The following is a 27,767-nucleotide window of genomic DNA, read 5'->3' on the forward strand; positions in this document are numbered from 1 at the left end:
TGACTTGGCAATTCCATTTATTTCCACAGTATAAAACTCCAGCGTTAAAATAAAGCTTGTGTTGTGTTGCTCTAATATGCTTTGATGCAACAAACCAAACTCTCCGGGTGAGATGGTTGCACGGCCAGGGTGAAAGTCAGGCCATCAGCGGAAAAACGCCAGCTTCTCGCACAACCAGTTTTCGGTGAGCTCCTCGGTGTTCCGAATCTCGAAAACCTGTTGCCAATCAAGAGGAGAAGCCAGTGAGTGTGACCTGCCTTTGGCACCAAGTCATGTGGTGGACTTCACTAATGGCGTGGGGAGAAGATGCATTCACAGTATGGAAACCCCAAGCGTCAGTAGATCTAATGAGGTACAGTGGTGCAGTGGGAAGCTCTCTGGACACCCAGGTTCAACTCCTCGGACGCAGTCTGTGTGTGGAGTTTGCACAAGGATGCTCGAGTTAGGGGCAGAGGAGATTTATCAGGATGCTACCTGGATTAAAAACTGTGTCTTATGAGGATAGATTGAGTGAGCTTGGACTTTTCGCTTGAGGAAGGAGACTTTTTCTTGAAGGGTCTCAGCTTGAAACGCTGTCTGTTTATTCATTTCCATAGGTGCTGCCTGACCTGCTGAGCTCCACCAGCATTTTGTGTGAGTTGCTCTGGATTTCCAGCATCTGCAGAAACACTTGTGATTGTGACTTTTTCCCAGGGTGGTTCAGATTCACAAGGTGGGATTTGGGAGTGGTGGCTGGGGGTTAGATTCATTCAATGGGCATTGGGAGTGTTGCATAGGGTTCAGATTCACTGGATACAGTGTTGGGGGATTGGGAGTGTTGCATAGGGTTTGGATTCACTGGATACAGTGTTGGGGGATTGGAAGTGTTGCATAGGGTTTGGATTCACTGGATACAGTGTTGGGGGATTGGAAGTGTTGCATAGGGTTCAGATTCACTGAATACAGTGTTTGGGGGGATTGGGAGTGTTGCATAGGGTTCAGATTCACTGGATACAGTGTTGGGGGGATTGGGAGTGTTGCATAGGGTTCAGATTCACTGGATACAGTGTTGGGGGATTGGGAGCGTTCCATAGGGTTCAGATTCACTGGATACAGTGTTGGGGGATTGGGAGTGTTGCATAGGGTTCGGATTCACTGGATACAGTGTTGGGGGATTGGGAGTGTTGCATAGGGTTCGGATTCACTGGATACAGTGTTGGGGGATTGGGAGTGTTGCATAGGATTCGGATTCACTGGATACAGTGTTGGGGGATTGGGAGTGTTGCATAGGGTTCGGATTCACTGGATACAGTGTTGGGGGATTGGAAGTGTTGCATAGGGTTCGGATTCACTGGATACAGTGTTGGGGGAATTGGGAGTGTTGCATAGGGTTCGGATTCACTGGATACAGTGTTGGGGGATTGGGAGTGTTGCATAGGGTTCGGATTCACTGGATACAGTGCTTGGGGGGATTGGGAGTGTTGAGTTGGGTTAGATTCTGCATTGGGTTTGGGAGGGTTGGGTGGGATTTAGATTCACTGGGTGGGGTTTGGGTGTGTTGAGAGGGGTTTGGGAGTAGTGGGTGAGGGTCAGATTAACTTGGTGGGTTTGGGAATGTTGGTGCGGCTTAGATTCATCCAGTTGGTATTGGGAGTGTTAGAGTCACTGGGGGTTCAGAGTGTTGGGTGGGGTTTGGGGCTGTTGGGTGTGTTTGAGAATGTTGGGTGGTGTTAAATTCACAGGATGGGAATTGGGAGGGTTGGGTGGGGGTTTCATTCACTGAGTGTGGGTTGGATTCACTGGGAGGGATTTTGGAGTGATGGGTAGGGTTAGATTCACTGGGTGGGGTTTGAGAGTGTTGAGTAGGGGTTATATTCACTGGGTGGGGTTTGAGAGCATTGGTTGGAGTTTGGGAGTGTTGAGTGTGGTTAGATTCACTAGATGGGATTTGGGAGGGTTGGGTGGGGGTTTCATTCACTGGGTGAGGTTTGAGAGTGTTGAGTAGGGGTTATATTCACTGGGTGAGGTTTGGGATTATTGGGTGGGAGTTAGGTTCATTGTGTGGGGTTTGGGAGTGTTGGGTGGGGTGTGGGAGTGTTGGGTGGGGTTTGGGAATTTTGGGTGGGGTTAGATTTGTTGGGTGAGGATTGAGAGCGTTGGGTGTGTTTTGGCAGTGTTGGGTGGTGTTGGATTCACAAGGTGTGATTTGAGAGTGTTGAGTGGGGTTTGGGAGTATTGGGTGGGGCTAGATTCATTCAATTGGTATTGGGAGTGTTCGGTGGCAGTTAGAACCATTGCATGGGGATTAGATTAATTGGGTATGGTTTGGAAGTGTGGATTCACTGGGTGGGGTTTGGGAGGTAGATTCACTGGGTGGGTCTTGACAGTGTTGGTGGGGTTTGGGTGTGTTGAGTAGGGACTATATTAACTGGATGGAGTTTGAGAGTGTTGGCTGGAGATTGTGAGCGTTGGGTGGGGTTAGATCACGAGGTGGGGTTTGAGACTGTTGTGTGAAGATTGGTAGTGTTAGGTGAGGATTGGGAGTGGTGGGTGGGGTTAGATTCACTGGGTGGGGTTTGAGAGTATTGGATGGGTGTAGATTCATTCAGTGGGGTTTGGAGTGTTGGGTGGGGGTTAGATTCACTGGGTGGGTTTTGGAGTGTTGGGTGAGGGTCAAATTCACTTGGTGGGGATTGGGGGCATTGGGTGGGGGTTAGATTCACTGGGTGTTGGGTGAGGATTTGGAGTGTTGGGTGGGGCTTAGATTCTCTGAGTGGGGTTTGGGGATGTTGGGTGGAGGTTAGATTCACTGGGTGGGGTTAAGATTGTTGGGTGGGGTTTGGGAGTGTTGGGCGGAGTTTGAGAGTGTTGACTGGGGGTTTGGAGTGTCGGGTGGGACTTAGTTTCAATAAGTGAGGTTTGGGATGTTGGGTGGTGTTTACGAGTGTTGGGTGATGTTTAGGATATTGGGTGGGGTTAGATCACTGGGTGAAGTTTAGGAGTGTTTTGTAGGGTTTGCGAGTTTTGGGTGAGGATTCAATGTGTTGGGTGGGTGTTAGATCCATTGGGTTGGGTGGGATTGCATTCACTTTACAGGATTTGGGAGTGTTGTGTGGGGTTTAGATTCACTGGGTGGGGGTTGAGAGTGTTGGGTGAGGTTGGATTCACCTGGTAGGGTTTGAAAGTGTTGGATGGGTGTTAGATTCACTAAGTGAGGTTTGCATAGGTTGGGTAGGGTTTGGGGTGTTGAGTGGCAGTTAGATTCACTGGGTGGGGTTTGGGAGGGTTGGATGAGGCTTGGGAATTTTGTGTGGGGTGAGATTCATTGAGTGGAGGTTTATGTTGGGATTAGTGGTTTACTTTGGGATTAGCGGTTGACATTGTAATTAGTAGTTGTTGGGATTAGTGGTTTATTTTGGGATTGGTGGTTATTGTTGGGATTACTGGTTGATATTGGGATTAGTGGTTGATATTGAGATTAGTGGTTGTTATTGGGATTAGTGGTTGTTGTTGGGATTAGTGGTTGATATTGGGATTGGTGGTTGTTGTTGGGATTAGTGGTTGATATTGGGATTGGTGGTTGTTGGGATTAGTGGTTATTGTTGGGATTACTGGTTGATATTGGGATTAGTGGTTGATATTGAGATTAGTGGTTGTTATTGGGATTAGTGGTTGTTGTTGGGATTAGTGGTTGATATTGGGATTAGTGGTTGATATTGGGATTAGTGACTAACTCTTCCTTCAGTTAGTCCTGACGAAGGGTCTTGGCCTGAAACGTCGACTGTACCTCTTCCTAGAGATGCTGCCTGGCCTGCTGCGTTCACCAGCAATTTTTATGTGTGTTGCTTGAATTTCCAGCATCTGCAGAATTCCTGTTGTTATTAGTGGTTGTTGTTGGGATTAGTGGTTGATATTGGGATTGGTGGTTGTTGTTGGGATTAGTGGTTGTTGTTGGGATTACTGGTTGTTGTTGGGACTACTGGTTGGTGTTGAGCGATGATAGGTGGAAAAGGTAAAGGGTAGAAGAAGACAGAATCTGGAGAGGAGAGTGGGTCTTGGAAGAAAGGGGAGGAGAGAAACCTGAGAGAATTCCAAACAATTGGTTTTAAAAAGCATAGAAACAATACTCATTCCTCAGCAACACCCACCTTGGTGATTTCTGAAGCCTGAACCAATCTGTTTTTACTCCCAGCGTACATCACCTGCTGTTGGGGATTACAACCTGTAAATCAAGGTTAGAGTTGTTAGTAGTGTGTCCCAGCATAAACTGGAGTCTGGCGGAACATATCAGACACCCAGAGGCTTTAAAACTAAGTGCTGGGGTCACTGCATCTGCCCACCTTCCTAAGTAAGGAGTGAGAAGAGAAACCTCAACTCTCCCCCCCCCCCACCATCACTCCCCCTCATCCAGCAGCTGGTAACCAAGGTCTCAATAGTTTCAGAAGTAACAACCACTTTCCTTGGTTACACCTGGGAAGAGGAATTTGCAGCGCATGTCACACTGGGTGTTACAGCTGAGAGCATCAGTGAATTACTGAGCCTGGAAGCCCCTCTCCACCAGAGGTTGAGGGGACTGACATTATCTAAGGTGCAGATGGGTGGATAGTTTAAATATGAAGGGACCCAGGGCTGTGAAGTGAGTGCAGGGAGCTTGGTCAGCCGTACAGCACAAAACATAGAACATTACAGCACAATATAGGCCCATGATGTTCTATTGGCCTTGTAACCTACGCCAAGATAAATCCAATGCTTCCTTCTGGTATAGCCCTCCATTTTTCTAATGGTCTAAATCAGGGGTTCCCAGCCTTTTCATATTATGGACCCCTACTGTTAACTGAGGGGTCTGTGGACTCTAGGCTGGGAGTCCTTGGACTCTAAAACCATGGTCTCACTAAAAAGCAGAGCAGGTTTAAGTGGCCAACCTACAGCTTCCAATCCTTATATATTTTTAGGCTTTTTAATATGGGACATAGAATATTACCGCACAAAACAGGCCTTTCATCCCACAATATTGTGCCATCCTCTTAACCTACTCTAAGATCAATCTAAACCTCCCTACATACTCCTCAATTTTCTTTCATCCATGTGACTAAGATCGCAGATCTCAACAAAACACAGATCCCGACAAGATACTGATCCCTACAAGACACACATCCCAACAAGGCACAAATCCCAACCAAAACACAGATCCCAACAACACACAGATCCCGACAAGACACGAATCCCGACAAGACACGAATCCTGACAAGACATGCATCCCGACAAGACACGCATCCGAACCAAAAGTCATATCCCAAACAAGACACAGGTTCCAAGCAAGAGCCAATGCAAACTCAGAGGAAGCTGAAAGCAACATCTCAGCAAGGACGGGCGAAGTGACAGCCATGATGAAACAATACTTCTCAGACGGCACTCCGGTGCGGTAGCAGACCAACCTTACCAACTCACCCTGCGGGCTGCTGAAGATCAGGCACATTGGGTAGGACACCCTCTTGTCGTGATGCACATACTTATAGCTGTAAACTATGAATCTGATCAGCTGTTAAGAAACATAAGCACCTGTTGCACTTTGAACTGGGAATGAATACCATATGATAATTGGGGAAAATGAAATGAGTGGAAGCAATCCGAAGAAGTTGTAAACTAACAAAGGAGGGAAGGTTTAGTAAGGCAGGAAGGCTCCAAAGGACAAAGACCATTCATCAGACAGGAAAAAAATAACGTAATTTTACAGTAAACTGCACCCATTCAATAGCTTTTATGCTTTAATCTGCATTGTTATTGTTTGACCTTCCTCGAGCTCAACACACTGGGTAATGCATTGAGTTATAGAGTCATAGAAAAATACAGCAGAGAAACAGGTCCTTCAGCCCATGTAATCTGTCCCCAACTGTTTAAACTGGTGACTCCCATCGACCTGCTTCAGGACCATAGCCCTAAATACCCCTACCATCCACGTACCTATCCAAACATCTCTTAATCATTGAAATTGAGCTCGCATGTACCACTTGCATTGGCAGCTCGTTCATCACCTTCTGAGTGAAGAAGTTTCCCCTCATGTTCCCTTTAAACTTCTCACCTTTCACCTTTAACCCATGATCTCTGGTTGTCGTCCCACCCTACCTCAGTGGAAAAAGCCCGTTTTCATTTACCCTATCTATACCCCTCATAATTTTGTATACCTCCATCAAATCTCCCCTCAATCTTCTACGTTCCAAAGAACAAAGTCCTAACCTATTTAGTCTTCCCATATAACTCAGGTCCTCCAGACCCGGCAACTTCCTTGTAAATTTTCTCTGTGTAGCATTTATTTTCTTTTTTTATTTAGGGATACAGCTCAGTAACAGGCCCATCTATCCCAACGAGCCCACACCCACCCAAGTGAGGAACATCAGACGGCTCTGGGCCTTCACTTGCTGGATTTTAGAAGAATCAGGGTGGATCTTATAGAAACCATAAGACCATAAGACAGAGGAGCAGAAGTCGGCCATTCGGCCCATCGAGTCTGCTCCACCATTTTATCATGAGCTGATCCATTCTCCCATTTAATCCTACTCCCCCGCCTTCTCACCATAACCTTTGATGCCCTGGCTACTCAGATACCTATCAATCTCTAAAATCAACCTATAAATGATGTCGTATCTGTTAAATAGGCCGTGGACAATTCTGATTTGATGGAGAATGAACGTGAAAGCACAGAGGAACATCTGGAGAAATTTCTGAAAAGCCCGTTTGCTGCTGTCGTTACTGTGTGGTCGGGAATCTTTCGGAGGGTAGGCCTCAAAATCCCCGGCCTTGCCTGCTTTTGGCGACCGAGAAGGAGATCAAATCGTCCGGACAGAGATAGCAGTCAGTACTCGGTGTCGGAGAGCTGATCAGGGCTCGAAGTTTTCGGATGACTCAGAGTCGGATTGTGGTCGACATGGCAGGGAGAGTTTTTCTTCCTTCTCCCGTCTGCGTGAGATGCAGGACGTTTGAGGAACTTTGAACTTTACTGTGCTCACGGACTTTCTTCAAGTTATGGTATTGTTACACTGTTTGTAACTATTATGTGGTTTTGTCAGTTTTTTCAGTCTTGGTTTGTCCTGTGTTTTTGTGATATCACACCGGAGGAAATATTGTATCATTTCATAATGCATGCATTACTAAATGACAATAAAAAGGGACTACGTGTCTTCATAATCTAAAAAATCTCTGCCTTAAATGACTTGGCCTCCACTGCCGCCCATGGCAACAAATTCCATAGATTCACCACCCTCTGGCTAAAAAAATTTCTTCGCATTTCTGTTCTGAATGGGCGGCCTTCAATCCTTAAGTCATGCCCTCTCGTACTAGACTCCCCCATCATGGGAAACAACTTTGCCACATCCACTCTGTCCATGCCTTTTAACATTCTCAATGTTTCTATGAGGTCTCCCCTCATTCTTCTAAACTCCAAGGGATACAGTCCAAGAGCAGATAAACGTTCCTCATATGTTAACCCTCTCATTCCCGGAATCATTCTAGTGAATCTTCTCTGTACCCTCTCCAATGTCAGCACATCCTTTCTTAAATAAGGAGACCAAAACTGCCCACAATACTCCAAGTGAGGTCTCACCAGTGCCTTATAGAGCTTCAACATCACATCCCTGCTCCTATACTCTATTCCTCTAGAAATGAATGCCAACATTGCATTCGCCTTCTTCACTACTGACTCAATCTGGAAGTTAACTTTAAGGGTATCCTGTACGAGGGCTCCCGAGTCCTGTTGCATCTCAGAACTTTGAATTCTCTCCCCATTTAAATAATAGTCTGAAACCTATCGAATACTGAAAGGCCTACATTGAGTGGATATGGAGAGGGTGTTTCCTATAGTGGGGAAGTCTAGGACCAGAGGGCACTGCCTCAGAATAGAGGGATGTCCATTTACAGCAGAGTTGAGCAGGAATTTCTCACCCAGAGGGTGGTGAATCTGTGGAATTTATTGCCACAGACGGCTGCTGGGGCCAAGTTAATGAGTATATTTAAAGCAGAAATTAATAGGTTCTTGATCAGTAAGGCCTGGGAGTAAGCAGGAGAACTGGGTTGAGGGGGATAATAAACCAGCCATCATGGAATAGCAGAGCAGACTGGATGGGCCAAACGGCCTAATTCTGCTCCAGCGCAGTCACAGGGAGAATATACAAACTCTTCACAGACAGCAACAGAATTGACCCCCGGTACTGGCACCTGTAATGTTTTGCTGATCACCACGTGACTATACTGCCCCGGAAGGGTGACACAGCAGCCTAGTGGTTAACACAACACTTTACAGAGACCAGGGTTCAATCCCCACCTCTGCCTGTACGGAGCTTGTACATTCTTCCAGTGACCCTATGGGTCTCCTCCCACAGTCCAAGGAAGTTCCCGTTAGTAGGTCGAGTGCCCGTTGGCCATGATTAGGCTAGGATTAAATCAGGATTGCTAGGCAGCACCAAAACCAAAAGTTATGATTTGGCTTTCGTATATCAAACTCTTGATAAATTAACCCATCTTTGTCAGCATAAAGAACGTTATAATGTAAGAAAGAGTTACATTTGAACAGTCTGTTCCATGCGGAACCTCGATAAAACAAAAGTATGCAAGATGAGCTTTTCACTGTACCTTGCTACATGTGACAGTAACAGTTACAGACACCCAAACTGAATGTTGACTCTAGAATTCTGACTGTTATAAAATCGTGAGACATGGGAGCAGAATGAGGCCATTCAGCCCCTCTAATCTGCTCTGCCACTTCAGCATGGCTGATTTATTATCCCACTTTACCCAATTTTCCTGCCTTCTCTCCGTACCCTTTGATGCCCTAACTAATCAAGAACCTATTGATATCTGCTTTGACAAAACCCAATGACTTGGCCTCTACAGCCATCTGTGGCAATGAATTCCTCACACGTTAACCCTTTCATTCCTGAGATCATTCTTGTGAACCTCCCCTGGGCCCTCTCCAAGCTAGCACATCCTTTTTTTAGATAAGGGACCCAAAACTGTACACAATACTCTAAGTGTGGTCTGACCAATGCTTTATAGAGCCCCAACATCACATCCTTGCTCTTATATTCTAGTCCTCTTGAAATGAATGCAAACACTTGTCTTCCTCACCACTGACTCAACCTGCAAGTTAACTTTTAGGGAATCCTGCACGAGGATTTCCAAGTCACTTTGCACCTGTGATTTTTGAACTTTCTCCCCATTAGGACATAGTTTACACCTTTATTCCTTTTACCAAAGTGCATGACCACACACTTTCTTACATTATAACGTTCTTTGTGCTGACAAACATTGGTTAATTTATCAAGAGTTTGACATAAAAAAGCCAATTCATGACTTTTGGTTTTGCAGTTGGAGGAGCAACAACACACACGACTTTCTCCCAGGACAGGGGCAGTAGCAACTCAGACAGAGAACAAGGCTCCTTCTGCACCGCCCTACCCTGACTGATGACAGCGAAGGCATGACTTAGACACAGAGTGCCTCGCTGTCAGCAGTCCTGAGATGAGCACAAGCAAATCGCCCACTGAAACCGCCTGAACAACATCCCTTGCAGCACAGGCTGGTGCTCCACAATTTCCCACGCCCTTCACTGCTTTAGTCACTCTGATTCCTAATGATGAATTTGTTCCGAGTTTGGGTCTGTGCTGTGTACTGGTACCCCACCCGCTGTGTAATACGTGGAGAATTCTCAAACACTGAGGGCTTTTATAGTCACCACAGAGAGAGTCTCAGCTCCTCTTTCTGGAACGGGTTCAGTGCCAGGGCAGAAGAGAGAAAGAATTGCTTTAAGACACACTGACCCTAGCCTGCCTTAAAGAAACACTGACATCCAAATTAACTTCCATCCAAGTTCACACACAGGGGAAAATACAGCTTTTACACTAGTGAGCACATCAACTGTCATATCTGGTCATCAGATCTATTAAAATGTTGGAACATAAGACCATAAAACAAAGAAGCAAAATTAGGCCATTTGGCCCATCGAACATTTCATAGGTTTCAATGAGATCCTCCCTCATTCTTCTGAAGTCCAGTGAGTACAGGTCCAGAGTCATCAAACACTGTGCTTGTGATAAGCCTTTCAATCTTCATGAATCTCTTTGAACCCTCTCCAATGTCAGCACATCTTTCTTAGATAAGGAGCCCAAAACTGCACACAATATTCCAAATGAGGTCTCACCAGTCCCTTATAAAGCCTCAACTTTACATCCTTGCTTTTAAGTTCTAAAGGTGCTAGGTGTCATAAGACATGAAGACGTAGGGGTAGATTCAGGCCATTCAGCCATCATGTCTGCTCTGCCATTCCTTCAAGGCTGATTTACTAACCTTCTCAACCCCATTCTCCCACCTTCTCCCCGTACCCTTTGATGCCCTGGCTAATCAGGAGCCTATCAACCTCCACTTTAAATATACCCAATGCCTTGGCCCCAACAGCTGTCTGTAGCAAGGAATTATACAGACTCCCCATCCTCTGGCTGAAGAAATTACTCCCATCTCCGTAGTAAAGGGACCTCTATTCTGAGGCTGTGTCCTCTGGTCCTATACTCTCCCAAGATAGGAAACAACCTCTCCACGTTCACTCATCTCAGCCTTTCAAAGAGTCATACTCAAAGTCAAAGAGCAGAGAGACTGGCCATTCAGCCTGATATGCTCACTTTAACTACATTATTCCAATGAATTTACACCTTGTCCATAGCTTGCTATGCCACGGTGATTTAAGAGCTTGTCTAGAAACTTCTTAAATGCCTAAATCAACTCTTAAACCCATAGGTGCCTGAATTCTAGATCTGTACTTTCTGGAGATTGTTGTTATGACCACTGCATGACCAATTTCCCTGCGACCACAGAGTCAACAGGCATGACCAATCTCCCCATGACCACAGGATCAACAGGCATGACCAATTTCCCTGCGACCACAGAGTCAACAGGCACGACCAATCTCCCCATGACCACAGGATCAACAGGCATGACCAATTTCCCTGCGACCACAGAGTCAACAGGCACGACCAATCTCCCCATGACCACAGGATCAACAGGCTTGACCAATTTCCCTGCGACCACAGAGTCAACAGGCATGACCAATCTCCCCATGACCACAGGATCAACAGGCATGACCAATCTCCCCATGTCCACAGAGTCAACAGGCATGACCAATCTCCCCATGACCACAGGATCAACAGGTATGACCAATCTCCCCATGACCACAGGATCAACAGGCATGACCAATCTCCCCATGACCACAGGATCAACAGGCATGACCAATCTCCCCATGACCACAGGGTCAACAGGCATGACCAATCTCCCCATGACCACATCAACAGGCATGACCAATTCCCCCATGACCACAGGGTCAACAGGCATGACCAATCTCCCCATGACCACATCAACAGGCATGACCAATCTCCCCATGACCACAGGGTCAACAGGCAAGACCAATCTCCCCATGACCACATCAACAGGCATGACCAATCTCCCCATGTCCACAGGGTCAACAGGCACGACCAATCTACCCATGACCACAGGATCAACAGGCACGACCAATCTCCCCATGGCCACAGGATCAACAGGCATGACCAATCCTCCCATGTCCACAGGGTCAACAGGCTTGACCAATCTCCCCATGGCCACAGGATCAACAGGCATGACCAATCCTCCCATGTCCACAGGGTCAACAGGCTTGACCAATCTCCCCATGACCACAGGGTCAACAGGCAAGACCAATCTCCCCATGACCACATCAACAGACATTGCCAATCTCCCCATGTCCACAGGGTCAACAGGCATGACCAATCCTCCCATGTCCACAGGGTCAACAGGCTTGACTAATCTCCCCATGGCCACAGGATCAACAGGCATGACCAATCCTCCCATGTCCACAGGGTCAACAGGCATGACCAATCTCCCCATGTCCACAGGGTCAACAGGCACGACCAATCTCCCCATGTCCACATCAACAGGCATGACCAATTCCCCCATGTCCACAGGGTCAACAGGCATGACCAATCTCCCCATGACCACAGGATCAACAGGCACGACCAATCTTCCCATGACCACAGGATCAACAGGCATGACCAATCCTCCCATGTCCACAGGGTCAACAGGCATGACCAATCTCTCCATGACCACAGGATCAACAGGCTTGACCAATCTCCCCATGATCACAGGATCAACAAGCATGACCAATCCCCCCCCCCCATGACCACATCAACAGGCATGACCAATCTCCCCATGACCACAGGATCAATAGGCATAACCAATCTCCCTATGACCATAGGGTCAACAGGCATGACCAATCTCTCCATAACCACAGGATCAATAGGCATAACCAATCTCCCTATGACCACAGGGTCAACAGGCTTGACCAATCTCCCCATGACCACATCAACAGGCATGACCAATCTCCCCATGACCACAGGATCGACAGGCATGACCAATCTCCCCATGACCACATCAACAGACATTGCCAATTTCCCCATGTCCACAAGGTCAACAGGCACAACCAATCTCCCCATAACCAATCTCCCCATGGCCACAGGATCAACAGTCATGACCAATCTTCCCATGTCCACAGGGTCAACAGGCACGACCAATCCTCCCATGTCCACAGGGTCAACAGGCATGACCAATCCTCCCATGTCCACAGGGTCAACAGGCATGACCAATCTCTCCATAACCACAGGACCAACAGGCATGACCAATCTCCCCATGACCACAGGATCAACAGGCTTGACCAATCTCCCCATGATCACAGGATCAACAAGCATGACCAATCCCCCCCCCCATGACCACATCAACAGGCATGACCAATCTCCCCATGACCACAGGATCAACAAGCATGACCAATCTCCCCATGACCACAAGATCAACAGGCAAGATCAATCTCCCCATGACCACAGGATCAACAGGCATGGCCAATTTCCCCCAAACCACATCTCAGTATTCTCCAGACTACTCTGCAACTCCTCTAACCCACGTTAGGATAGCAGGGCACATCCTGATGAAAGGAGGGACCTTGTTTCATGCTGGGGGGATTGGTCACTTTCACTGGTATATCAGAGAACATAGAACATTACAGCACTGTACAGTCCCTGCAGTCCACAATATTTTGCCCAACTTTTAACTGACTCTAAGTTAAATCTCACCCTTCCCTTCTGTATAACCCTGCAATTTTCTGACATCCTTGTGCCTATCTAAGAGTCTCTTAAATGCTCCTAATGGGTCTGGCTCTACCACCACCTCTGATAGCATGTTCTACAGTCCCACCACTCTCTTTCTAAAATACGTACCCCTGATAGTCCCCCTATACTGTCCTCCAATCACCATGTGTTAGCCATTTCCACCATGGGAAAAAAAAGTCTCTCGCTATCCACTCTTATCATCTTGTACACCTCTATCAAGTCACCTCTTGACTTCATTCACCTCAATGATAACAAGTCTTGTCTCGGGATGGTCAAGGATTAAAAAGAGACCATGACACAGTTGGTGCTCATGTTCATCTGAGCGCTGAATGAAATCCTACAAAAGCCTCTCTTATCCCTTAATGTCCCACTTCCTCCGCCTCATGACTCGCTCCTAAATCTTCTGTACTGAATTTCTATCAACCTCAGATCTGGCCGATCATTACCGGCTCGTAGATGAGGATGAGACTATTTCTGAGCATCATAAGAACTGTGATGGAGGATCTACATTTCCTCCACAGATGCTGACTGGCCTGCTGGGTAATTCCATAATTTCTGCTTTTATTTCAGATTTTCAGCATCTATGTTCTTTTGCTCTCTAGTTTAAAAAGATTATCTGGCCCTTCACACATTGGTATTTGTGGGAACTGGTGCTGACCACATTAGCTCATCAACAACACTCGATAAAGAACCTCATTATTGCTTAAGGCAGTTCTGGATTCTGAGGTTGTGCAGGCTAGTAATAGACATTCAATGGCTACTTTGTGTCTGAAGTTGTGCGAGCTAATGTGGCAGTGGTTGATAGATTCTTGATTGGTCAGGGAATGAAGGGATATGGGGAGAAGGCAGGAGATTGGGGCTGAGAAGAAAATTGGATCAGCCATGATGAAAAGGCAGAGCAGACTCGATGGCCTAACTCTGCCCCTATACATTATGGTCTCAAGGTCTTTATTAGATACCTGCCGTACCTAATAAAGTAGCCACTGAGTGTATGCTCATGGTCTTCAGGTGCTGCAACACGTCCACCTCAAGGTTCGACGTGTTGTGTGTTCAGAGATGCTCTTCTGCACAATACTGTTGTAATGTGTGGTTGTCTGAGTTACTGTCATCTTCCTGTCAGTTTGAACCAGTCTGGCCATCCTCCTCTGACCTCTCCCATTAACAAGGCGATTTCACCCACAGAACTGCCCCTCACTGGATTTTTTTGTTTTTGTTTCTCGCACCATTCTCTGTAAACCCTAGAGATTGTTGTGCATGAAAATCTCAGGAGATCAGCAGTTTCTGAGATACTCAAACCACCTCATGTGGCACCAACAATCATTTCATGGTCAAACTCACTTAGATCCCATTTCTTCCCCATTCTGATGTTTGGTCTAATCAACAATTGAACCTCTTGACCTTGTCGACATGCTTTTATGCATTGAGTTGCTGCCACATGATTGACTGATTAGATATTTGCATTAATGAACAGGTGTACTGGTGTAACACATAAAGTGGCCACCGAATGTAGGATCCTCTGTAGATGCTGTCCAGTTTGCTGAATAAATCAAGCATTTTCCACTTTTAAATTTCAGCGTCTGTGTTGTTTTACTTCCTGGTTACCTGGCCCTTACCACATCACCATTTGTGGGAACATGACTTGTGCAAATTTGCTGACAACATTACTTCATCAATACTTTTCAGTCTATCTTATGGATTTTGGGCTGCTGATTATGAAAATCACCATAAAATTTCCCTATCATGCACCAATTTTAATCACCTATATTTGTTATTTCAGTTCCTATTTCAGAATAACTGATGCCAAGATTAAGGAAGGCATTTTTTGTTGGTCCACAAATCAAACAGGTCACCAATGACAGGCAATTTAAAGAACTTCCAGTAGGACTAGAGAAAATCACATGGAAGGCATTCAAAGATGTTGAAAATTTTCTTGGCAACTACAAAGCACTAAACTATGTGCAGCTGGTTGACAACATGCTTCAAGCATACAAAACCATGAAGCGCAACATGTCACTAAGATGCATTTTCTGCATTCCCATTTAGACTTCTTGGCGTTGTCAGTGACGACAATGGTGAAAGGTTTCACCAGGACATTGCGGTCATGGAGAAATGGTATCAGGGTAACTGGAATCCATCAGTGCTGGCTGATTATTGTTGGACACTTAAGTGAGCAGCTTCAGACACTGAGTACAAGTGAAAATCATCAACAAAACATTTTTAGCTTAGCTGAACTATTGCAAAGTGTCAGCACTGTTATGCAACTAAATTTATTATATTCAATAAAAATTAATTTCTTGTTTCTCCAAATTCCTACAAAATGGTGCCAAAATTTGGTTTGTGTTTAGCTTCAAGAAGTCTATCATAACCACAGAAAAAGTCTAAGGTAGCAACAGTTTTGAAAAAGATTTGTTGCCTAGTTTTATCTTTAAGGTTGTTTGAAGTCCTAAGGCTTTGCCAGATACCAGTTGTTATCGCTAGGAAAAATTGTTCACTAAAGGATATCGAGGTTGCCTCTCTGGTAGTTCCATTCTGAGTGAATCTGGTGAAATGTCCTGGAAGGAAAAACATTGGTTTAACAATGACTGTACGGGCTGAGAATTTTTGAGATTATAACAGTTCTCCTGGTAAACTCTCCACTCTACATCTATCTTTACAGTGTTGGCCTATTTTAGAGAAATAAAAATCGTAGGGATTTAGGACTGAACTGGAGATCCAGAGCCTAGAGGGATCTATATTAACAAAGCTCATCTCTGATGTTCTCTTCTTCGAAGGCACAGCTCGCAAGTGGTGGGTTTTCGGACCAATTGTGCTAGCTCCGGGAACGGCTAGGGAGACATGCACCCCTCGGGGCTGGGAGATCAGAAGTCAGGGAGTGGCCCGATTTCGTCGAATGAAGCAATGAGGGAGACTGAACCATTGAGTCTGGGACATCGAGACAGCAGGTGATTTATTTGCTGATCATTGGCTGCTGTCGGAGGAAGGCACCTCTACTCGAGCAATCGCCCTCTCTCTCTCGATGGAGAGAGAGCCTGTCTGAGATACCAGATTGTTAGGATGGACTATAGTTTTGATGGACTCTGGATCAAGGTCTCGTTGGGGCTTTTGCTCTTGCTTGCACGGTGAGGTGTGTGGGGGAGCAGAAAGTGTTTCTACTGATGCGAGTGGGGAGGGGAGGGGAGGAGGGTTGATGCTTTAGTTGCTGCTTGTGAAAAGGGAGGCAGGAGGTGGACCAGGGCTTTGATGTGTCTATCATTCATTCTGTCGGGTTTCTTGTTTGTAGATGTCTGTGAAGAGTACAAATTTCAGAATGTATACTGCATACATTCTCTGATATTAAATGTAGTTTGAAACTTTTTGGACTTCACGTTTTACTCATCAGAACAGCAGAATCTTTGAACTTTTGAAAGTGTTGTTTGAGGGACTCACCTCATGTTCCTCTTCCAACACCATCTTCTGGCTTTCTTTGTCAACTTTAACTAGAAGAAGAGGGGTACATGCAATGTTAACGCTTGAAGAAAGACGAGACCCTTCCACAGAGACGCCCTGGTGGTGCGGGAGTTAGTACAACACTATTACAGTTCGCAGCTTTCCAGAGTTCAGAGTTCAATTCCGGCACCGCTTGTGAGGAGTTTGTACGTTCTCCCCGTGAACTCCAGATGCTTCAGTTTCCCCCACATCCCAAAGGCATACAGGTTAGTTGGTTAATTGGTCACATGGGTGTAATCAAGGGAGTGGGTTGGGGGAGAGGTTGATACTTCATCTCTCGGAGTGTAGAAGACTAAAGAGTGTTCTGACAGAGGTGTCTAACGTCATGACAGAGACAGATAGATAAGTGGCAAGGTAGTGTCGTGGTTAGCACGACGCTTCACAGTACAGGCGACCCGGGTTCAATTCCCGCCACTGCCCGTAGGAGTTTCTATGTTCTCCACATGACCGTGTGGGTTTCTGGTTGGTAGGTGAATTGGTCATTGTGAGTTGTCCTGTGATCCGGCTGGGATTAAATAGGCAGGTTGCCGGGCGACCCGGATACTTGCCTCGGAAGGACCTGTTCTGCGCCGGATCTCTGGACAAACAAACTGGTACGTCTTTGGACTGTGGGAGGAAACCACAGCACCCGGAGGAAACCCACACAGTCACCGGGAGAGCGTACAAACTCCTTGCAGACTGCGGCGGGAATCGAACGCCTATCTTACAACTGGCTGCTCGAAAGCATTGCGCTAACTGCCATGCTAACACACCGCAGGGACCAGTGGATACAGGCAAGGCCAAGCGTGAGTTAACACGCTATGTGTGAGCGAGTCCACTATTGGGGACAGTCGCCCATGAGCACCCTCAGTGGTTATGGCTACATCAGAGGGCCATACGTAGCTCTGGACCAGGTAAGGCCAACATCACTCCATCCTTGCAGGAGGTGCAAGAGCCATTCACTTACAGCGCCGCGCACCCACTACCGTCAGGAGAGAGGTACAAGAGCATCAGGACCAGGACTGCTAGAATGGTTCCTCCCTAAGGCTGTGAGATTAATGGATACCCTGTCACCACCGAGACCTTGTCACTAGGACAGCGAGCAGCTTACTGTTTACAATTTGCCTATGCTGTAGATTCTTGATTGGTCAGGGCATGAAGAGTTACAGGGAGAAGGCAGGAGATTGGGACTGAGAGGAAAATTGGATCAGCCATGATGAAATGGCGGAGCAGAATCGATGGGCCAAATGGTCTCATTCTACTCCTGTATCTTATGGTCTTATGGTAATATTTTTTAATGTGGTGTGTGTGATACATGTTTAGTGGGTGCACTGTGGACCGGAGGAATGTTGTTTCGTTTAGTTGTATATATGTACGGAATGTATGGGGTGTCAGAGAGGGGTAGCACCTCTGGTGGGGGAGCATGTTGCATCCTTTTCAAGACGGTTAGTCCACCTTTGGTCCCCACCTGGCACTCAGCTCTCACCTGTGGCTCCCCGTAGCTGTTTGCATGCGACAGCGGCCACACCCCAGGCAAAGGTTTCGACAAGCCGGCTAAACCAGGTGAGGGTAGCCGACGGGTCTCAGACCCTCGGTGAGATAGGGAGTTGTCTATCCCAGCATGTGAAGACAGACTCCGGCGGACTGAGCGGACGAGACCAATGGAAGGTCCAATGGTTAAGAAGGCGTTCTCTGCAAGTGTCGTGGAACATGTAGAGCAGGACAAGACACAGAAGACGTCCTGGTCATCCACTGCGCCTAGTCCCATCTCCAGCCGTCCCGACTCTGTCTTGCCACTGGATCCAGATGGGCTGCGCAACTCTCCCTCACTTAAATCCAAATCACGCGCTAATCTCGACACCATCATAATGGTGTCAAAGTCCTCACCGATGTCGATGATGGACAAGCACATATATGTACAGTCAGATGATAATAAACTTGAACCCAAACTTGAAACTTGATATGTTATGGGTGAGGGGACAAGTTTTGGGTGAGCTCCAACGTGAACAGACTCCACGAGGTTGATTCATTGGGTTGCTGGCGGGTGTACGGTCTGATTTCCCATCTCCACTCTCCCCCCGCACCACTGATCTCCTCCTCCCCACAACCCTGCCAGGAGGCAACCCAAGGACCACTGGCCAAAGCCACGAGGATGTTAGATCCACCCCAGGACCTTGAATGGTTCAATGGGTCTTGTCGAAGGGATACTGCCCAGACCATCCACCCGTGCTGGGGTAGAAGGACTGAGTTTGGGTAGATGTTTCCATCCACCCCCCCGCCCCCCCGGGTCCTCCCCACGAGCAACACAACACTGGCTCAATGGATCATCAAAGGCCGGCCTTCTGCCCCGTTCCCTGGCACTGGAGTCACACTGGAAGCTCCAGGGAGGTGGGGGGGCAGCAAGGGGATGATCACCTGAGAGGAGAGGCATTCATCACAGGGTGACCCCCACCCTCCCCCATTACCACAAACCCAGGCCCCTCACTCACTGATGATGGCAGCGTTGGAGGTCTCCTTGCGGAAGCGGAATTTCTTCAGCCGGGCCAGGAGCTCGGAGTCCACGTCACAGACGACCAGCGAATCCGACTGACCAGAGGTTGGACGGTGGAGAACAGAGCAGAGGAAAGAAATCACAGTCAGCCTCCAGGTAAAAAAGCGGAATAAAGTCACAGATTATTTTCTAAACAGGGAGATATTTCGAAAATAAGAGATGCAAAGGGTTTTGGGAGTCCTAGTGCAGGATTCCCGACAGTTTAATTTGCAGGTTAAGTTAGAGGCATGTAAGGCAAATGCGATGTTAGCATTCATTTCGAGAGGACTAGACTATGAAAGTAAGTGTGGTCTAACCAGGGTTTTACAGAGCTGCAACTTTACCTCACGGCTCGTGTACTCAATCCCCTGACTAATGAAGCCAACACGCCACACGCCTTCTTAATCACCCTATCAACTTGTGCAGCAGCTTTGAGGGGTCTATGGGCATCAAAGTTCAGAGTTCAAAGTAAATTTAGTATCAAAGTACATATATGTCACTATATACAACCCCGAGATTCATTTTCTTGTGGGCATACTCAGTAAATCCATACTAGAATAATAACCATAATTGAATTTGTGAAAGCTTGCATGAACTTGGGCTCTCAACCAATGTGCAAAAGACAAGTGTAGGCAGTGCAAGTACAAAAAGAAATAATAATAATAAATAAACAACAAATATCAAGAACATGAAATGAAGAGTCCTTAAAATTAGCCTATTGGTTGTGAGAACATTTCAATGATGGGGTAAGTGAAGTTGATTGAAATTATCCCCTTTTGTTCAAGAGACTGATGGTTGAGGGGCAATAACTGTTCCTGAGACTCCTGTGACTTCTTCCTGATGGCAGCAGCGAGAAGAGGGTATGTCCTGGGTGGTGGGGGTCCCTGATGATGGATACTACTTTCCTGTGATGACGCTCTGTGTAGATGTACTCAATGTTTGGGAGGGTTTTACCCATGATGAACTGGGCTGCATACACCACTTTTTATAGGATTTTTCATTCAAGGGGAATGGTGCTTCTATACCAGGCTGTGATCCAGCCAGTCAATATTCTCTCCACCACACATCTATAGAAGTTTGTCAAAGATTTAGATGGATCCCAAGTTTCCTTTGTTCCTCCACACTGCCAGGAATCCTGCCATTAGATCTGTGTTCTGACTTCAATTTCAACCTTCCAAAGTGAATCACTTAACACGCCGGGTTGAAATCCATCTGACACTTCTCAGCCCTGTCATTGTCCTGTTGTAACCTACAACAACCTTCTACCCCATCCACAGATGACCCATGAGGAGAGATTAAGCAAGGAATAAAATCCTAACCTATTCAACCTATCTCTATAATTAATGTCCTCAAGTCCCGGCAATGTTCTTGTAAATTTTCTCTGTACTCTTTCAACCATATTTACACCTTTCTGCAGGAATCATTCTCATGAAACTCCTCTGAACCTTTTCCAATGTCAGCACATCCTTTCTCAGATAAGGGGCCCCAGAAGTGTTCACAATATTCCCTGAGGCCTCAACAGTGCCTTATCAAAGATTCAAAGATTCAAGCATTTATTTTTCAAAGTATGTATGCCATGTACAATCATCAAATCTGTGTTCCCCTCAGACAGTCACGAAACAAAGAGGAACCATGGAACCAACCCATTCAAAGAAAAATGTCAAACAGCAAACTCACCCTCCCCCCGCCACATGAGGAAAAAATGCGCAAAAAGCAACAAAGAAAAAAGTGAAAAACACAGAATATAAGACACAAAATCAAAAGGCATATTTCAGTTCAGTTCAGCTCAGTTTTACCAGCAGCCCGCCCCGATTTAAAAATCACCCTAAAGTAGCAACAAAAAAGCCAGTCCTGGTGAAGGGTCTCTGCCTAAACATCAACTGTACTCTTTCCCATAGATGCTGCCTGGCCTGCTGAGTTCCTCCAGCATCTTGCGGGGGTAACAAAACAGGACAGTGACTTACTCACACAAAGCCATGTTGACGCTTCCTAATCAGTCCCTGACCATCCAAATTCTAATACAGCTTCAGTAACCCTTGGGGCTGAAAGTGTTTTGGATTTTGGATATTTTGGGATTTTGGAATACATGATGAGATTGCTTGGGATTGCTAACTCTGGGTTTATGTGCTACCAGTAAGCAGTCTTTGTCTTACACTTGTTGAAAACGTATATGCACTGAACAGTAAAAGTTATTATATACCACAAACTCTGCATGCATTATGTTTTCATTATATTAATGTATGTAATAATTGTTTTACTGTTAATTACATAAGTGTGATGAACAAGTGTAAGACAAAGATTGCTTACAGATAGCAGATAAATTCAGAGTCTGAAATGGTGGCGATCCACGCCCTTGTCTTTTAGTGTCACCAAGAGGACATGGCCACAACCATCATGAGGAAACGTGGGAGATGGGTTGGGCACGTGATGAGAAGACAGGCCAACTCCATCATCAAGACAACACTCCATTGGACACCTGAAGGGCGAAGGAAACACGGGAGACCAAAGGCAACTTGGCACCATACCGGAGAGGCAGAAATGAGGACCCTGAACCTCACTTGGGGCACAGTAGAGAAGATGGCCAAGGGCAGAGATGCAGGACGTCCATTGCTGCTCTAAACGCCAGTGGCATACTGGGCAATAACTACGGTATCAAAAGCAGCACAGCAGCATCAGGAGAATACCTGATCAGCTGTCAGTCTGCACCAACAATGCCGTGTTTTGATTAAAAGGTTACAATACACTACTTTTTTTAGGTTTTATGTAAGATACAAAAACAATTGGCGTTGTAGACTTGTTGTGGTATTAGATTTTCATCAGAAACATTTTAAAAATTTAATGGCATTACGTAAATTGCAGGTGGTGGTGTGGAAATACGTTCCTATCAAAGGAGGAGTAAGATGCTCGTTCCCTCCATTAGCCTGCAGGTCACCCTTGGGCAAGGTGTAGAACTTGCTTAACCCCCTCCTCCCCACCACCCTGAGCAGGTCACGTGAAGCCATGGGAGAGGGCGGTGGATAGTCATATGAGCAGCCGGTGCCTATCACAAGTCCTGGCCATGCAGCCACTGATGCCAGGCAGACAATCTCTGAAGAGTACTGATAATGCTCAGAACGATCTGTGGTGCACAGAGACCCGTCCATCGCCAGGGAGCCTTCTGGGACGTTCCATCTGTGACGTTATGTCAGCGCTCAAAAAAAATCAAATTTCAGAGGTTTTCGGATTTTGGATTTTCAGATAAGACTTACACAACCTGTATATCCAAACCCTTAGAATTCTGTCCAACAACTTTCCCACTACTGATATCAGGCTCACCAGCCTATAATTTCCTGGCTTGTTCTGAGAGCCTTTCCTAAATAACAGAACATTGGCTATCCTCCAATGCTCTGGTACCTCGCTTGTCATTAAGGATGATTTAAATATCTCTGCTAGGGCCCCTGCACTAGCCTCCTATTGGGTCCAAAGGAACACCTTGTCAGGCCCTGGGGAACTATCCACCCTAGTTTGCCTCAAGACAGCAAACTCCTCCTCCTCTGTAATTTGTATAAAGTCTATAACCTCGTTGCTGGATTGCTTCACATCTGTAGACTCTGCGTCCACCTCCCAGAAGCAAAAAATCAGTTTAAGATCTCCCCCATCTCTTTCAGCTCCACGCATAGATTGCCATTCTGATCTTCCAGAGGACCAATTTTGTCACTTTTCTATCCCTTTGCTCTTAACATATCTGTAGAAGCCCTAAGGATTCTCCTTGTCTGCTAGAGCAACCTCATGCCTTCTTTTAGCCTTCCTGACTTCTTTCTTAAGTGTTCTCTTGCATTTCTTATACTCCATAAGTACATCATTCACTCTTTTCTGCCTATTCCTGCTATGCACCTCCTTCTTTTTCTTAACCAGGACCTCAATATCTCTAAAAAACCAAGGTTCCCTAAAACTGTTATCCTTGTCTTTTATTCTGACACGCACATACAATCTCTGTAATCTCAAAATCTCACTTTTGGAGGCCTCCTAATTACCACGTACATCTTTACCAGAAAACAGCCCATCCCAATCCACACTTGCCAGCTCCTTTCTGATAACATCAAAATTGGCCTTCCATCAATTTAGAACCAGTTCAAGGACCAGACCCATCCCTTTCCACAATTATCTTGAAGCTGACGGCATTGGATCACCAGGTGCAAAGTGTTCCCCTACACAAACTTTGGTCACCTGCCAGTCTCATTCCCTAATAGCAGATCAAGTATTGCACGCTCTCTCGTGGGGACTTCTATGTTCTGACTGAGGAAACTTTCCCGAACACACTTGACAAACTCTATCCCATCTCCTCCTTTTACACTATGGGAATACGTGGAAAACTAAAATCACCTACATAACAACTTTGGGTTTCTTGCAACGGTCTGCGATCACTCTACAAATTTGTTAAATCCCTCACACTGTTAGGTGGTCTGTAATACAGCCCCATTAACGTGATCATACCTTTCTTATTCCTCAGTTTCACCCGTAAAGCCTCACTAGACAAGTTCCCCGGTCTGTCCTGAGTGAGCGCTGCTGTGACAACCTCTCTGACTAGTAACACCACACCTCCACATTTAATCCCTCCCATTCTATCACAACTAAAACAACAGAACTGAAATATTGAGCTGCCAGTCCTGCCCCTCCTGCAACCAAGTCTCAATAATGGCTGCAATATCATAATTCCCTGTGCTGATCCATGCCCTAAGTTCATCTGTCTTTCTTACAATACTCAATGTGTTGAAATATATGCAGCTCAGAACATTAGTCCCACCATGCTCGACCTTTTGATTCCTGACTTTGTCTGTAGACTTAACAACATCTGTCTCCACAACCTCTCCAAAAACTGTTCTGGCACTCTGATTCCCACCCCCCTGCAACTCTAGTTTAAACCCCCCTGCCCAGCAGTAGCAAACCTTCCCACTAGGATATTAGTCTCCCTCCAGTTTAGGTGCAAACTGTCCCTTCTTGTACAGGTCCCACCTTCTCTGAAAGACAGCCCAATGGTCCAAAAATCTGATACCTTCCCTCCTAACCAATTCCTTAGCCACATGTTAGATTGTATGATCTCCCTAGTTCGACTTCACTAGCACATGGCACAGGTAGCAATCCTGAGATCATAACCCTGGAGGTCCTGCCCTTTAACTTAGCACCTAACTCCCTTAATTCCCTCTGCAGAAACCCGTCCTACCCATGTCATTGGTATCTACATGGACTAGGACTTCTAGTTGTTCACCTCCCACTTAAGGATGCTGTACACTCAGTCCGAGATGATCCTGACCCTGGCACCCAGGAGGCAATGGACCATCCGGGAAGCCTGTTCTTATCCACAGAACTTCCTGTCTGTTCCGCTGACCAGTGAATCCCCATCACTGCAGCTCGCCCCTTCACCCCACTTTCCTTCTGAGCCACAGAGCCAGAGATCTGACCACTGTGTCTTTCTTCTGCTCGGTCATCCTGCTTAACAATATCCAAAGTATTTTCCAACCTGTTGTTGAGGGTAACGGCCGTAGGGGTGCCCGGCACTGGCTGCCTATCCCCTTTCCCCCACCTGACTGCCACCCAGCACCTTGGGTGTAACTACATCCCTGTATGTCTTCTCTATCAACCCTTCAACCTCCTGAATAACCCGGAGTTCATCCAGTCCCAGCTCCAACTCCTTAACATGGTTGGTGCGCTAAAGACTGAAACCGTTAGACGTTTACACTCCAAGGAAATTGAAAGAAATAGAAGGGTACAGCAAAAAGTTGGGGGTTATAGAGTTTTACAGCACTAAGGCAGAGAAACAGGCCATTCAGCCCATCTAGTCTATGCCAAATCATGTACCTATGCAAGGCCATTATTATATTGAATGACAGGGCAGGTTTCAATGAGCGAGTGGCCGAATTTCTCCCACCCGAATTTCTTCTAAGAAGAAGGAAAGAAAACTTACTGATAGAAGCCATAAACGGAGCTCAAGGAGAATCAATGGGGGCAGGGAGGAGGGCCGAGGTGAAGAGATTCTGAACTGAGACTGCAAAGGGAAGATGATGTGAAAGTGAATCCCAACTGTGCAGAACACAGTGTGGTGGTCAGCACAGCACTTCACAGCACCAGTAACACGGGTTCAATTCCCGCCGCGGCCTGTAAGGAGTTTGTACGTTCTCCCCGTGACCGCGTGGATTTCCTCCCTCAGTCCAACGGTGTTCTCGTTGTTGGGTGAACTGCCAATGTAAATTGTCCTGTGATTAGCCAAGGGTTAAATCGGGGAATTGCTGGGTGGCGTGGCTCAAAGGGCCGGAAGGGGCTGTTTTGTGCTGTATCTCAATAAATAAATAAATCACATCAACACCACCTGAAGAGTGAATTTAATATTTAAAAGACAGGCTCCATATGTGCAGAGGGAAAAGCTGAGCATTTTTGGGATTTTCAAATAATTTGTGAATTTTGAGAGTTAATAGTTCTCTCTCTCTCTCACTATCTATTCTCTTGGTTTCTGTCTGTTTTCTCTGTCTCTCTCTATCTCCCTCTCACCTTTCTCTCACCTCTCTCTACCACTCTCTCACATCAGCCTATCTCTCTCTCTCTCTCTCTGTCTATCTCTGTCTGTCTGTCTTTCTCACTGTCTTTCTGCCTTTCATTGTCCTTCTCTGTCTCTACCTCCCTCTCACCTCCTCCTCACCTCTCTACCTCTCTCTCTCTCTCTCACACACACACACAGACACACACACACTCTCTTGCTCTCGCTCTCTCTCTCTCTTTATCTTTCTCTCTCACTATCATCAGTCCCTCTCTCCTCCCTTTGCCCCAGTGAATCCAGGCACTAAATACACCAGGTAACTGACCAGAACCAGATGTGGTCACACCAACGGTACGCAGCAGTTCCCAGCCTGGGGTCCCCCAGACCCCTCTGTTAATGGTAGGCCCATGGCATACGAAAGGTTGGGAACCTCTGCCCTATAGTTTGTCCACCTGTTAGCTGAGTCACAGGAATAAGGTGGGGAAGGGCCGTTGCTTGTAGGCTGAGAACAGCCGTGGTTGGAGAATCCAAAAGAACGGAGTTACCAACCAGGGTTTGTGACCAGAAACATGTTGCCACCGAGAGATAGAATCAGTCACTTCCGCTAGTCACCAAACCATGAACATCCAGGAAGCACAGGCCTGGCAGAGGCAGATTGGAAACATACTTAAATTTCCGGAACACCATAAACACAAGAGAATCTGTAGATGCTGGAAATTCAGAGCAACACACACACACACACACACACACACAATGCTGGAGGAACTCTGCAAGTCTGGCCGATGCCCTTTATCAGAACTCAATGAGTACCGATGAAGATCTCAGCTGAAACACAACTGTCTGTTTACTCCCCTCCATGGATGCTGCCTAACCTGCTGAGTTCCTCCAGCACTTTGTGTGTGCTGGTCTGAAATATTGACTGTTTACTCCTCTCCATAGATGCTACCTGATCTGCTGAGTTCCTCCAGAACTGGGTTTAGGGTTAATGCGCAGTCTAGAAGCACTTCACTCTGCACGAGGTACAAGGTCGGGATTATAATGTGGCAGCGTACCATGTTTTCTGCAACTTTATCCTCAGCAAGCCAGAGATCTTTAGTGCAGGGGTTCCCAACCTTTATAAAGCTACGGACCCTACCATGAACTGAGGCGTCCATGGACCCCAGATTGGGAACCCCTGCTTTAGTAGGTCAGAAAATTCAGCGCCTTCCCCCCCTCCCGAGTCCCTGCTCCTCACTGCTGTGCACAATTTTCAGAACCAGAATCAGGTTTAAAATCACTGACATACAGTATGTCATGAAATATTGTTGTTTTGTGACAGCAGTACATGGCAATACATAATAATTTTAAAAATCTATATATTACAGTAAATATATATAATTAAATCAAGTAAGCAGTGCTAAAACAGAGGGAAAAAAAGAAAAGAAAAAAGGTAGTGAGGTGGTGTTCATGGGTTCAATGTCCATTCAGAAATCAGATGGCAGAGGGGAAGAAGCTGTTCCTGAATCGTTGAGTGTGTGCCTTCAGGCTCCTGTACCACCTACCCTCAATGGGAAGGGGGCATGTCCTGGGTGGTGGGGGTCCTTAACGATGGATGCTGCCTTTTTGTGGCATCGCCTTTTGAAGGTGTCCTCGATGCTGGGGAGGCTGGTGCCCAGGAGTGAGAAGAAAAGCACATAGGACTGCAGAGACCCACCTGAGGTTGTTTCTGCCCATGGGTGTAGTATCAACGAAACAGGTATCAAGGGACACTTTTTATATCTGAACGGGGAAGAAAATGCCTGATAAGAAATGCAATTTGCTTACCATGACGATTCCTCAGTATGGCCGTACTTAATCGAACTCAGCCTAGCCTTGTGACAGGATGCTCGAATTGTCAGTTCCTCAAAACTGATGAAAAAGATAACGTATGCCACAAATTTGCATAAAGCAACTTTCTAGCTTTAAGCAGAAACAAAGTTTCCAAAAGACTCCTGTATTGAATGACTCCCAGGAGCTTGCTCCCTGCACTCAGAAACCAAATGGCTCCTGCCTGGTGAGTGTTCCTGCAGGCAAGATTCAGATCTCAAAGTCCTGTCCGGCTTACCACAAAGCCGCTTCG

At 46.4% G+C, this 27,767-nt stretch overlaps 1 protein-coding gene across 1 annotated transcript; it reads right to left on the reverse strand.

Annotated features, from left to right (window-relative positions):
- LOC140206162 (glia maturation factor gamma-like) lies at positions 1–27,767 on the reverse strand. The gene is made up of 7 exons (XM_072274408.1): positions 27,473–27,767; positions 19,121–19,217; positions 16,593–16,642; positions 15,667–15,718; positions 5,428–5,508; positions 4,128–4,201; positions 1–216 (listed from the first exon to the last, which is right to left on the reverse strand). The coding sequence occupies exons 1-7, from the start codon at positions 27,473–27,475 to the stop codon at positions 145–147; spliced, it is 429 nt and encodes a 142-aa protein (XP_072130509.1). The 5' UTR covers positions 27,476–27,767; the 3' UTR covers positions 1–144.

This window comes from Mobula birostris, chromosome 12, assembly GCF_030028105.1.
Source record: "Mobula birostris isolate sMobBir1 chromosome 12, sMobBir1.hap1, whole genome shotgun sequence".
Taxonomy (NCBI): domain Eukaryota; kingdom Metazoa; phylum Chordata; class Chondrichthyes; order Myliobatiformes; family Myliobatidae; genus Mobula; species Mobula birostris.

Excerpts from the sequence above, each read along its gene's own strand:
- LOC140206162 (XM_072274408.1), bottom strand. Across the intron at positions 15,719-16,592 it reads TGTTGGAAGAGGAACATGAG|GACATTTCACCAGATTCACT; the intron begins GTGAGTCCCTCA and ends TTTTCCTTCCAG. Across the intron at positions 5,509-15,666 it reads ACCAGAGAGGCAACCTCGAT|TCATAGTTTACAGCTATAAG; the intron begins ATCCTTTAGTGA and ends AGCTGATCAGAT.